Source organism: Giraffa tippelskirchi, chromosome 4 (assembly GCF_054371585.1).
Source record: "Giraffa tippelskirchi isolate mGirTip1 chromosome 4, T2T-mGirTip1v1.2.pri, whole genome shotgun sequence".
NCBI classification, from domain to species: Eukaryota; Metazoa; Chordata; class Mammalia; order Artiodactyla; family Giraffidae; genus Giraffa; species Giraffa tippelskirchi.
The window spans coordinates 128,960,147-128,972,853 of NC_137278.1; the positions used below are offsets into that span (position 1 = coordinate 128,960,147).

The 12,707-nt window shown below is 47.0% G+C and overlaps 1 protein-coding gene across 1 annotated transcript; it reads left to right on the plus strand.

The window, feature by feature from the left end:
* Positions 1 to 4,498: 4,498 nt before the first annotated feature.
* KRT2 (keratin 2) lies at positions 4,499 to 11,507 on the plus strand. Its single transcript, XM_081483543.1, has 9 exons — positions 4,499 to 5,098; positions 6,074 to 6,288; positions 6,649 to 6,709; positions 7,525 to 7,620; positions 8,254 to 8,418; positions 8,716 to 8,841; positions 9,918 to 10,138; positions 11,014 to 11,048; positions 11,152 to 11,507. The coding sequence occupies exons 1-9, from the start codon at positions 4,499 to 4,501 to the stop codon at positions 11,505 to 11,507; spliced, it is 1,875 nt and encodes a 624-aa protein (XP_081339669.1).
* The last annotated feature ends 1,200 nt before the right edge of the window (positions 11,508 to 12,707 follow it).

Here is a 12,707-nt window from a genome sequence, read left to right on the forward strand (position 1 = left end):
GGAATAAGGCGAGAATTTTTGAATATGGACCATATATCAGAAAATTACATACCACTGTTAGATTTCCTGAATTCAATCATTATCTCATGCTTATATAGCAAAATTATGTTATTCTTCAGGTTGCATGAGGAAATATTTGAAGGTAAAATTTCATAATCTGAGAGTAAGTTACTCTCAAAAGTTTCAAGAGTTAAAAAAATTAATACTTATATAAATAAAGAGCTATGGCAAATGTTACAATGGAATATAGATGTTAATTTGCTCTTCTAGTGGATGTTAGGTAGGCTTGATAGGTTTTCCAAATAAAGTGTTGGAAAAAGAAAACAGAAGAGTTTGAAAGACCCATGGTTTCTGATGGGGAAAGCAAAAAGCTGTCCAGAGAGCTTTGAACAGTTATCCTCTTTTTTCCCCCCCTTGATAAAAATCCCTGTAGCAAAGGTACCAACTAGAATCAAGACCCATGGCCATTTCTTCCAAAACAAGGTATCCCAGTGGTTACAGTTCTGAAGGCACCTCAGAGAACTTTGTTGCTAGACTGAAGAGCAAGAGTCTCTTGAATTTGGTCTTCTACAATTCCACTTTTTTTTCAGCCATGCTTTTTCTCTTTCTCTCTCTCACTTTTTAGAAGAGGGACAGTATTTCTTCACTTGCTTCCTCCCAGTATTATTCTGAGTCAACCCAACACAGGAGACTTGAAAGAGATAAAAGACGGGGAAGGATTGAGATGGAGGCTGGGGGTAGGAGGAAAAGTGTGGGCTGAAAACATCCAAATGGAAACATTTTCCAGTGGGCACTTGGCACAGGGAACTGCACAGCAGGTGAGTTATAGCTGTGAATGGCAGCAGTGCAATCTAGGATTAGTAGGAAGGCTCCCCAAGAGTGAGTAAGAAGGGGGGCAGATTTAATCTGGGGAAACCTGGGGAAATCTCTGAACTGTGGGGAAGCAGTGAATAGTATAATGATGGTGATTCTGTTTTTCTGAAATCTTAACCAGAATGGGAGGGGGAGTTTGATGGCCGTCTTATCCTTCCATATCAGGGTGGTTATATGGATAATGGGTAAGCAAGAATATTGATGCCAGAGAAGGGGGAGAACTTAGTTTAGAAAATAGCTTAGCTGGAACAAGGGGTGGGGACAACATGAATTTTTCATGAAGACCCTTTTTTGGCTCTTTCTGTGTGAATGAAGACATTTTATGGGTGAAAACACACAAGCACACACTTTGGAGTGATAGTATTAACTAGATAGCATTTTAGCCCGCAAGGCACACGTCCAGTGACTTGTAGGTAGCATGAATGAACAGGAGCTGAGTTCATTCAACTATTGGTTGAGTCTATGGAAAACAAAGCTGGGATGTGTAATCTTGCATTGTCTGATCAGATCTGCTGGAAATTAGAAAATTCCCAGTTAGAATACTAGAACTGCAGGGGACATCTGAGGCCACAGTAGCAGGAAAGGATGTGATATTCTTCCCTGTGGAAGCCCAAGGATGCAGCTAAAGGTAACCCAAGGAGGACGGTGATGTGACTGTGAGAGAGATACACAGGCAGGTATGGGAGTTTAGGGAGGGGGAAATTAAGTTCCAGTGAGAGAATCTGAGGTTAGCATCCATACCAATTTCCCACTGGCTAAACAGTTCACCCCTTTTTTGCTTAACACTGAGGTTTGCTTTTCTGCTCCACTGGCCAAAGGATGTGCTTTTGAAAAACTAAACACTTAGAGGCTTGGAGTTGCCGGCAACTGGTTGAAAGAAGAATTGAGGAGCTGGAAGAAGGACTTTATCCTACAGGATCCCTGTTCTATTCTCAGAGATAGCAAAGCTTAAAACCGTTTATACCAAGAGGTTAGTGTTGTTCTGGCCCATTAGGCATCTAGGATAAATGTTCTCATTTTATAGATGAAGAAATTGAGGGCTGTATGGAAGTCAGTCACAAAATCATAACCAGAACAAAGAGTCTTAACTTGGATTTCACTGCCTAAAAAACGCAAAACAGATTATCTAGAAAAGCATATTCAGATTATATAAAAGGTAAAATTTAAAATGGAAATAAAATATGTTCTAAAACTACAATCTGCATTAATTCTACCTTTCATGTTTCAAGAGAAGAGGAGGGTGCTTCCTTCTTAAACCTGACTTTCAAAACCTGGCAAATAGATCTAGAAAGGGAAGGTGCCCTGCAGTGAGCATGGGAGGCAGAGTCAGTCGGGGTGAATTACAGAGCAGTACAGCATGGAGGCTAGGCTGTGTGCTTGGCACAAGCCTGGAGCATGGTAAAGGCTCCACAGATGTTTGTTCCTTTCCTTCATGGAGGATTAAGAAGCCCCCTCCCCCAACCCCACCAAGTTGGGCATGGCCTTGGCACAGTCACAGTGGTGTAATGGACCATTAGGGCATTGTTCAGATACCTGCAGATAACATTTGACATTGGACTGAGGTTCACTCTAAAGCTTTTAGCCTATGGTTTAAATGCATGATTATATAAGCCAGACTGGGGGGAAAAAAGTCAAGCAGACACACTCATTTACTCCTTTCAGTGTTGTCTTACTGCAAACCAAATATCCTGAATAGCTCAGTGTCAGCCATCTCTTCCCTACTTTGGCCACTTAGTTGAGACATAGGATTGGAGAATTGGGGAGGGGGTGTGAGAAGGTAAATAACACTTACTGAGTTTCTGCTGTTAACAAGAACTATGCATAGCACATGAGCTTATCTTGTTCTGCTTTTACAATAGTTATGTTCTTCTTCTTACTCACTTTTCTAGATGAGGAAACCAAGACTTCAAGAGTATTATGAATTATCCAAGGTCATTTAACTCAAATACAATGAAACTGGAACTTAGTCTCAAAGCATATGTTTTTTGCATTCTTTTATGCTAACTCTGCCCTAGAATCTGAGAAATCCTAGGGAAATCTGTACCCTGTGGCATGGTTGTGGAGGTGCACAGTCATAGCCATCAGAAGGGAGAATAAGATGCTAAGGGTGAAAGGAAAAGAAGGTATCTATGCTTCACCCAAAACAGTAATGAGACCTAACACTTGTATCGTGTGTCATGGTTTTCAAAACAGTTTGAATGAACTTCCCACTTTATAGGTAAGAATACAGAAACTTAGCATTTAATTCAAAGTCATAGAGCCAGTAAATGGGAAAACTAGGGACTCAAACCCAGAATGTTTGACATTAAGTTCAATTCTAATACTGCATACTGCATCTCCCATGTACATGGCCACATAGACCAAGGAAGGACCCTGGTTGAGTTTAAGCATGGAGACGCTGTGTACTTGGTGACTTGATGGGTCTTCTGATGTTCATCCACCTCTGGGTATCATTGAAGAGCCCAGCTTTCAAACTGCTTAGCATGATCACCGAGTAATACATGATTACTAAATGGCTGAATCAATGTACACTTGGATCTTGGAGTTGCATAAAGCCTATGATTGCAATCTTTTGTTGGGTACCCAGAGTTAGACAGACTCAGGGACAGAGGAACTCCCCTGGAGCCCCTCATTCTCTGGGTTTTCATGTAGAAAAATCATGGAGTTGATAGTTATAAAGACATGGTTACAGGAAGGAAAATTCTCCTCTTCTCAGTGACTGGCTATTGTGGAGTCCTGGGGTGGCATGGGAAGGAAACAGTTAAGATATTTTGCAAACTGACAACTTTTTTTCTTTATTCTCTTCTTGTTTTTAAATTTCAAAGTCTTTATTGAATTTGTTACGGTATTGCTTCTGTTGTTTATGTTCTGGCTTTTTGGCCATGAGGCATGTGGTATCTCAGCTCCTCTAGAGGGGATCGAACCCTCACCCCCTGCATTAGAAGGTGAAATCTCAACCACTGGACCACCAGGGAAATCCCAAACTGACAACTCTTTTGAAGCTTCCTTGGTCAACTTCTTTCTGTGAGAGGTTGTGTGTTTCCCCATATCACATTCATGCTCTGAAAAATCCCTTGTTGAGACTCTTCCTGGCACAGAAGAAAAAGCAAGGGGGGACACTGAGGCTAGTATTGAGCAGGCTCCGAAGTCTCTAAGCCTGTCATCTCTTCCATCAGCAGCACTGGGTGGCGAGCCTCCAGAGGCCCTAGGGGCAGCTGGCCTCCCTTGGATTGGTCCAGAGCAGGGAGCAGCATTCTGCAGAATGACCCCCTCCTTTTTTTTCCAGATTGAGAAACTCTCATCCTGACCTCCTCTTTTGATGATTTTACAAAAATCAAATGGCATGACAGATGCTCAGATAAACAGAAGTTTGCAATCAAAGCAAGTTCTGGGATGGAGCTGATTAATAGATTTTTAAAGGGCTATTAGCTTGATAATCACTCACCAGGAGTTGCTTCCAGGCAGACCAAACCCTTGCATACGTGGGCCCACACCCATGCACACCAACACCTAGTTAGTTGGCCGGTATAAAAGGGGACCATGACAGTCTTCCAACAGCAGCACTGAGTCTCCCATCGGAACTCCTCTTGGAAACCTGCAACTTCCTTCTTCGGGCAAAGGCATCATGAGCTGTCAGATCTCCTACAAGTCTCGAGGAAGAAGAGGAGGAGGTGGAGGAGGATTCCGGAGCTTCAGTAGCGGCTCGGCCGTGGTCTCCGGTGGAAGCCGGCGATCAGGAACCAGCTTCTCCTGCTTGAGCCGCCATGGCGGTGGCGGCGGGGGCTTCGGCGGAGGTGGCTTCAGCAGTCGGAGTCTCGTTAACCTTGGAGGGTCCAGGAGCACCTCCATTAGCGTGGCTGGAGGAGGTGGAAGCTTTGGCTCCTATGGAGGATTTGGTGGCAGAGGAGGTGGCTTTGGAGGTGGCCTTGGCTTTGGAGGAGGCAGTGGCTTTGGAGGAGGCAGTTTTGGTGGCAGCGGCTTTGGTGGAGGCCGCTTTGGAGGTGGCGGTGGCTTTGGAGGTGTTGGGGGTCCTGGTGGCTTTGGGGGTCCTGGTGGCTTCGGACCTGGAGGATTCCCTGGTGGAGGTATCCACGAAGTGTCTATCAACCAGAGCCTTCTGCAGCCTCTCAATGTGAAAGTTGACCCGGAGATACAGAACGTGAAGTCTCAGGAGCGGGAGCAGATCAAAGCTCTCAACAACAAATTTGCCACCTTCATCGACAAGGTGAGTCATGAGAAGCTGGCTTCGTCTGAGGCTCAGAATGCCCTTCTTCCAGTGCTAATTGAAAAGCAAATGATAGAGATTCGTTTTTTAAGGAGCCATAGGTGCAGTCACACTGTCCTGGGTAATTGGCAGTATCTGATACAGGGGAAAGATGCAAGCTTCGTGGGCTCCATCTTCCATAATAGTCTGAGGTTGGGAATTAGTTGTGACTTTGGCTTTATTGTCTCAGCCTAAACAAACAATACTAATGGAAAATTCTGAAAATCATAAAAAAACTGACACAGACAAGAAATGGACTATTTGAAGCCAAGTGTTTTAGAGGGGATTGGTAAAACGTCTTCTGAGACTACTTCCTTCCCTAGAAGTTATTGCTCTATTAAATTCTGGGAAGCTAAGCCTGAAATATCTATTTAGGAATGAATGAAATTTCTGCCTTCAAGAGAAGCTTTCTTAGTTTTATAAACCACAAAGTTTTTAATTGGTGTCACTTTGGAGTGTGATAGGGTTCTCTCCCGTTTCAAGGCAGAGGAACCTGTCTAAGAAATTTACAAGGCTCTTAAAAACCAGATGGAGGAACCCTGCCCTTATACTCATAGTGCTTAGGAGCAGTGCCAGTGAAAGCTTCTTTTGGTTTCCCCCAGAATTTTTGGGACCTTTGCTGGGAATTCAAGTAGGATCAGGGAGGGAGATGGCCTGGAGTTTTGAAAGCAGCTGCAAACGAAATAGTGGGTAGGAAAGTAGGAAAAAGAGTTCTCTGTGTGGAGAGTGCCAGTTGTAACATTTAGGAGCCTACAGAACTTTCCAAGTGTGGAGACAGAGAGCTCAGAAGCTCTGCCCAGCATGATCCGGCATGCAGCTGGTGAGGATGGAGCCATGCGGTTTTCCCTATCTCCTGAAGGAGAATCAGAGCTGACCCTGGCCTGCTGGTGGGAAGGACAACCCAGAGCTCATGTGGTTTCCTTCTGGTCCCCGCAGGTGCGATTCCTGGAGCAGCAGAACCAGGTGCTGCAGACCAAATGGGAACTGCTACAACAAATTGATGTGGGCACCCGTACCACCAACCTGGAACCCCTCTTCCAGGGGTACATCAGCCAGCTGCAGAGTTATTTGGACAAGCTTTCTTCAGAAAGAATGTCACAAGAGTCAGAGCTGAACAACATGCATGATCTTGTTGAGGATTTTAAGAAGAAGTAGGTGGCAGAGTAAAAACTAAGTGGAGATAAACATTGATTTGAGCCCATCCAATCATTGCCCCAGAAAACCACTCATCTCCCAGTTGCATTTGTGGGGATAAAGGGAAGAGCCTTCTGTATCTTTGCTGATTGTTTGGGAGGAAGACATTTAGGGCTTTAGAGATCATGTTTTTGACAAGTTTGATGGTTAATTTATAGAAAAGCATCCTCATCTGGGTTATCATCATTTCAATTTAGACAAAAGTATTCAATAGTCCCAGGAAATGGAGTATTTTGGGTGAACCCAATAGGAAAAGGAAAATAAAAAGGGAAACAAACTAGTACCAATCTAACTTCAGTGTCCTTGGGTACCAACAGGTATGAGGATGAAGTCAACAAGCGCACAGCTGCTGAGAATGAGTTTGTAACACTTAAAAAGGTGAGTGAGAGGATGTCATGGTCAGGGTGGGAGTGAGGATGCATCAAAGCCCGTTGTGCTCAGATGGACAGGCTGGAGCACACCTCTGAGTGAAAAAAGCACTAGCTAGAGAAGGGGTGAAGCATATCCATGGCTGGTTCTCTTGGAAATAAAGGTGTCTTTGTAGTTCAAGCTTCAGGCAATTTCTGCACTTCTGCTAGAGCATTTCTCATCAATTACCTACTCAAAGAATGTTTGGATCTTGAAAGCTATGACCATAGAAAGCACTTGATTTTTTTCCTAAAGGGCCGAGAAAGGCATGGGACTTCCTTAGATTGCCTGCTTAAAGATGTAGTCAGTTGGGCTGACAAAGGTTTGAGCCTGAAGGCAGAAGTGTGGGTTCTCAGCCTGGTTTCTGCAGAGGCTTTGGTGTGAAATACCGGAGAGGTGGGATGGATAGATAGGATGGGAGAGTTGGAGACTGTTAAAAGCCACAGAGGCTGTTATGCTCTTTGGTGGAAACACAGAGCATCTCAAGCAGGAAGGAGAGAATGGTTGACAAAGCTCGGTCCCATCAGAGCTCTGATTGTCTTGGGGGAGTATGAGCAGTGACATGGGCATGTAGCTTCCTGCAGAGATGCACTGTGGACTTCATGCCGAATAAGGTCCTGTGGGGTTGTGGATTATCTGAGGTGCCTGGGATTTTGGAGAGCAACTGATAGGGACTGGGTGGAGGAGTGGCAGAGAGAGGGCAGGGCAGGGCCCATACACAAAGCACTGCAAGGTGGGGGTGGCGGGGCTGTGAGCTTTACCAGAGACCCTGACCTTCCCTGTAGGACGTGGACCATGCCTACATGAACAAGGTAGAGCTGCAGGCCAAGGTGGACTTGCTGAGACAGGAAGTGGAGTTCACAAAAATGCTCTTTGACGCAGTAAGTAGGCTGCTCTTAAATGGACCGTTGCTACCTACCCTTCACCCCAAAGGAAGTCCTCTCCTACTGGGGAAAAGGGGCTGTGGGTGGGGTTTATGGGTGGCTGACTTCAACTGACCAATGTCTAGGCCACTGGGAGTGTCTTTGGTGTAGGTCTTGGAGGCAAGGAGCTTTCTCCTCTGATGTCACAGGAAGTAAAGCTCCATTAGGACAAATTCCCTACCCCCAGCTCCCCTTAGGAAGAGACTCACCCTGTTTCTCTTCTTATATCCAATATATTTCAGAGGTCAAAATATAATGTACTCCCCCCTTCCCGGCCCAAGTGCACACACATGACTTTTGCAACAGGAAGTACAATTTAAGGCATTTGCCATCAACTGGGTTCTTTCTGGGGTACTTATTAAGCTGCATAAGTGGTGAAGGCTGTTAACTAGGAGGCTCAGAAATGCAGACCCCTCCCCATAATTCTCAGTACTACCTAAATGGGAATGGTGGCTATATCACTTTACATCCCACCCAGTGCATGGTCAGTCTGAGAGTCTGTATTTCCCTGACACGAGGAGAGGGGAATCCCTCCTCACTGCCTGTGACTGTGGGCAGGGACGTCGTGGCCAGACCTTCCCTGTGTTGCAGGAGCTGTCCCAGATGCAACAGAGTGTCACCGACACCACTGTCATCCTGTCCATGGACAACAACCGCAGCCTGGACCTGGACAGCATTATCGCTGAGGTCCGGGCCCAGTACGAGGAGATTGCCCAGAGGAGCAAGGCTGAGGCGGAGGCGGTGTACCACAGCAAGGCAAGTTCTGGGTGGGCAGGGAGAGCCGCAGCTCTTTCTAATGAGCTGGGTTCCAGCCCAGCCGGTAAGTGCACAGTAAGGTTATTAGTGGTTTTGTCTAGTGGAAATTGGGCATTATTCCCAAGAAAGGGTGTCTATCATACCCCAATGCCCTCAGTCAAGTATGGCACTGGTCCCCCATCTCCCACAAACGCAGACATGACATTCAGCTTGGTTGACCCTCCCTGGTCAGATCAGACTTTCTTGGCTCAAGCTGAGCTTTCTCCGAACTGCAACTCTCCTCCTCTTCCCGTGCAGTATGAGGAGCTCCGGATAACTGCTGGAAAGCATGGAGACAGCCTGAAGGAGATCAAGATAGAGATCAGCGAGCTGAACCGCGTGATCCAGAGGCTGCAAGGGGAGATCGCCCAAGTGAAGAAGCAGGTGGGGTGTGCGCCCTAGGATGGCTGCAGTTCTCCTGGCTGAGTGCAGCTCAGGGTGGGGTGGGAGGTTGTGTGCAGGGGTGTGTGTGTGTGAGAGAGAGAGAGAGAGAGAAATTCTAATAATGCATATGTTGATCACAAAAACCTTGGGCTTGACATAATTAAGACTTAGAACAATTTTAACTGATTAAGAGACATTCTTGGGGCTTCCTTGATAGCCCAGTAGGTAAAGAATCTGCCTGCAATGCAGGAGACGCCAGTTTGATTCCTGGGTTGGGAAGATCTGCTGGAGGAGGGATAGGCTACCCACTCCAGTATTCTTGGTCTTCCCTTGTGGCTCAGCAGGTGAAGAATCTGCCTGCAATGTGGGAGACCTGGGTTCGATCCCTGGGTTGGGAAGATCCGCTGGAGAATTCTATGGACTGTGTAGTCCATGGGGTTGCAAAGAGTCGGACAGGACTGAGCGACTTTCACTTTCACTTTCAAGACTCATTCTCAAGTAGGGATTAAGTGCAGGGAAAGAACTGTGTTAACTTTTTGATCACTTCACGGGTGAAATGGAACAGTGCCTTACAAAGCTAGAGGTCGTGGCTCTCCAAGGATCACAGGCATCGCCTCCCTTTTGTACCTCTTTGCACAGCTGGCTGTGTGATGCAGGGGCAGGGAGTGCTGCAGGGGGTTGGTCAGGTTTGGACATTAGCTCTGGAAGAGGTAATGTGGGGCAGAGAACTGACTCCACAAGCAACAGAAGTTCTATGAAGCCATTCACATCAGTGTTTGCACCTGCAACTGTAAAATGGGGTAACGACTCTGGTCCTAGGTTGTGAGCATCAGAGGTCATGATGGGGAAAGGGTTAAGGGTCCAGTCAAAGGAGACTTGGGAAGACAGAGACTCAGAGACAGCAGCAAGTCTTAGCAAGTTGTTTGTAACTTGCATTAACTCTCTGGTGACACACTTCCAGGGCCAGTGATCCTGGCTTCTCACACCCTATACATCCTTGCTCCCTCCCTCTCCTCCTCTGCCAAGACAGATTGCACTTCCTGTCCCAACAGAAACCTTTTCTCCTTTTCTCCTAGTGTAAGAATGTACAAGACTCCATTGCAGATGCTGAGCAGCGGGGAGAGAATGCCCTCAAAGACGCCCAGAGCAAGCTGAATGAGCTGGAAGAGGCTCTGCAAAAAGCCCGCGAGGACCTGGCCCGGCTGCTGCGTGACTACCAGGAGCTGATGAACACCAAGCTGTCCCTGGATGTCGAGATTGCCACCTACCGCAAGCTGCTGGAGGGCGAGGAATGCAGGTGAGGGGCCCCAGGAGGCCGGAGGGTACCCTGGTCTACCCTCTCCTCTCCTGGAGCCAGGGCTGGAGGTGGAGGCAGAGAAAGCAGGGGGAGGGGCAGGGCCTTCTGACAGCTGACAGCTGACATCACTGGCTGGGGCATGCCCACAGAGCAGGCACCAGATCTAGCTCTTTGCAGGTTTCTTGAGTGACATACAGAACCACATGTTAACCTCCCGAAGGGAACCTTTCCTACCTCTGTGGTCTAAGACCTTTGTCAGTGTCCTCAGCACCCCTGGTGACTTAGTCTGGCTGAAGCAATTAGACGGGAGAAGCTCCTTGGTCCACCAGAGAGCCAGGGTTACAGAGAGGGAGAGGCTTTGGCTTTGTCCGGGCTGCTGCTGGGTACCTGTCTGGAGGCCGGGCCTCCTCTCCCCAGCTTGCAAGATGAAGTGGGAAAGAATTCAGATGAAGCAGGGGAGGGAGGGGTGGGAGTGCAGGACAGGGAGGCTATACAGAGTCGCAGTTCTCTCTGAATTGAGTGTTCACAGAACAGTCATCATTTGAGAATTTCTGATGTGGCTTGGAGTCTGCATATCAGACTCCCTAGGATGAATTTAAATAAAACAATGGGTTGCCAGTTCAGAAGTGAATTTGCTTTCGATCAGTTTTATCAGAGCAAGAAATTGAGATGACTTGGGATGCCAGACTGTGTGGAAAACATGGGGCTCGTCCCCATCTCTGTGATCTGGCAACACCAAAGAAAGTGGGTTGTATGAGGCTGTGGTGGCTGAGTTTTGAGGTTGATGTGGGTGGTCATAGGTGGAAGTTGTAAAACCACGTGGGCAGAGTCCCTAAGTGCTCTGCCCAGAGTTATTTTCCCTCTCTCTCTGGCAGGATGTCTGGAGAACTCAGCAGCAACGTGACTGTGTGTAAGTGCGGGGGGCGGGGAGGTGGTCCTGTCCTGGGGGTGGGGCGGGGCAGAGGCACCGAGGCAGTTGGAACTGAGGTGTAATGCTGTCTGTCTCTCTGCAGCTGTGACGAGCAGCAGCATTTCTTCAAATGTGGCTTCCAAGGCTGGCTTTGGAGGTTATGGTTCTGGAGGTAGAGGGTCCAGTTCTGGAGGAGGATTCAGCTTTGGAAGCAGCAGTTACAGCTCTGGAGGCAGAGGATCCGGTTTCAGAAGCAGCCATGGAGGGAGCTATGGCTCTGGAGTTGGCTCTCAAGGAGGCTCTAGTTCTGGAGGAGGATACAGTTCTGGAGGAAAACAAAGCTCTGGAGGCGGCTCCAGAGGAGGGTCCAGCTCTGGAGTGGGCGGTTATGGCTCTGAGAGGGGTGGTTCTGGCTCATATGAAGGTGGCAGTTCCAGCGTGACCTTCTCATTCAGATAAAGATGGAGTCTGCCCTTGACCCTCCCCCTCCAGAATGCCTGTCTCTGTACATCTAACTGACAGCAAGTCAGATCTTGTTATCCACCTCTCACGGCATTGTGGGGCAAAGGGATGCCCATATATGGTTTTTGAAATATTTAAAAAAAAACAGCTAACCAATCAGCTGGAGCCAGTAACACCCTCTGTCCCAAGGGGAAGAGTCTGCATTGTTTGGGTTTGTGCTTCCAGCCCTGCCTCCATTCCCTGCCCCTTCTTACAATTGCCCTTTCGGTGGTCCTTCTCCCAAAGGGTATTCTGTTGAGCACACCCCATCTCAAAGCCTCTGCCTTTCCCCTGGTGGTGCCCCCAGGGAAACATGCTTCTGTGTGTATAATCCTCTTGTTGGCTCTGCATCTAAAGTGCTGTGGTCTTGGTGTCTGCACAATAAACTTCATTTGCAACTCATAGCATGTGATGTGTGTTTATTGTCAAGCCTTGGCAGAAGTGAGTAGCCAGGAGCTATTACTCATTGCTATCTGGTCAGGAAGATCCCCTGGAGAAGGAAATGGCAACCCACTCCAGTATTCTTGCTTGGAGAATCCCATGGACAGAGGAGCCTGGTGGGCTATAGTCCATGGGGTTGCAAAGGGTCAGACAAAACTTAGCAACTGAACATACACACACACACACACACACACACACACACACACTGAGTAGGATAAGCCTCGACTGGAAAAAGAATGAGAATTAGGGCAAGGATTAGATGTTCTTTTCCTTAACTAGGAAAAGTTATTGGTGGAAGGAATTTGTACTTAGGAGAGTTCTTTTTTGACAGTAAAATAATGAACCAGGACACAGGCAAGTTTTAGGAATTTTCAGTTCTGGAAGTATTGTGAGATTTATCAAGTACAGTTGAATCATGACTGTGGTTCACTGGTGTGTGTCCATGCCCAGTCACTCTGTCCTGTCCGAGTCTTTGTGATCCCATGGACTGTAGCCCACCAGGTTCCTCTGTCCATGGGCTACAGTCCATGGGGTTACAAAGAGCCCAACACAACTTAGCAACTAAACTACCACCAAACATCTTTTGCCATATTTCCTTTTTTTCCAAAAATGAATAATAAATTTCTCAAAGTAGGAAAAGAATACTTGCTCAAACACAATGTCTTTCTAAAGTTCCTAATTTATAATGCTCAACTGTCCTCCAAAAAGTAGTGACAT

Coding starts and splice junctions, on each gene's coding strand:
- KRT2 (XM_081483543.1), top strand. CDS start 4,499: ATGAGCTGTCAGATCTCCTACAAGTCTCGAGGAAGAAGAGGAGGAGGT. Junction 7,621..8,253: donor CAAAAATGCTCTTTGACGCA/GTAAGTAGGCTG, acceptor CCTGTGTTGCAG/GAGCTGTCCCAGATGCAACA. Junction 10,139..11,013: donor CTGGAGGGCGAGGAATGCAG/GTGAGGGGCCCC, acceptor TCTCTCTGGCAG/GATGTCTGGAGAACTCAGCA.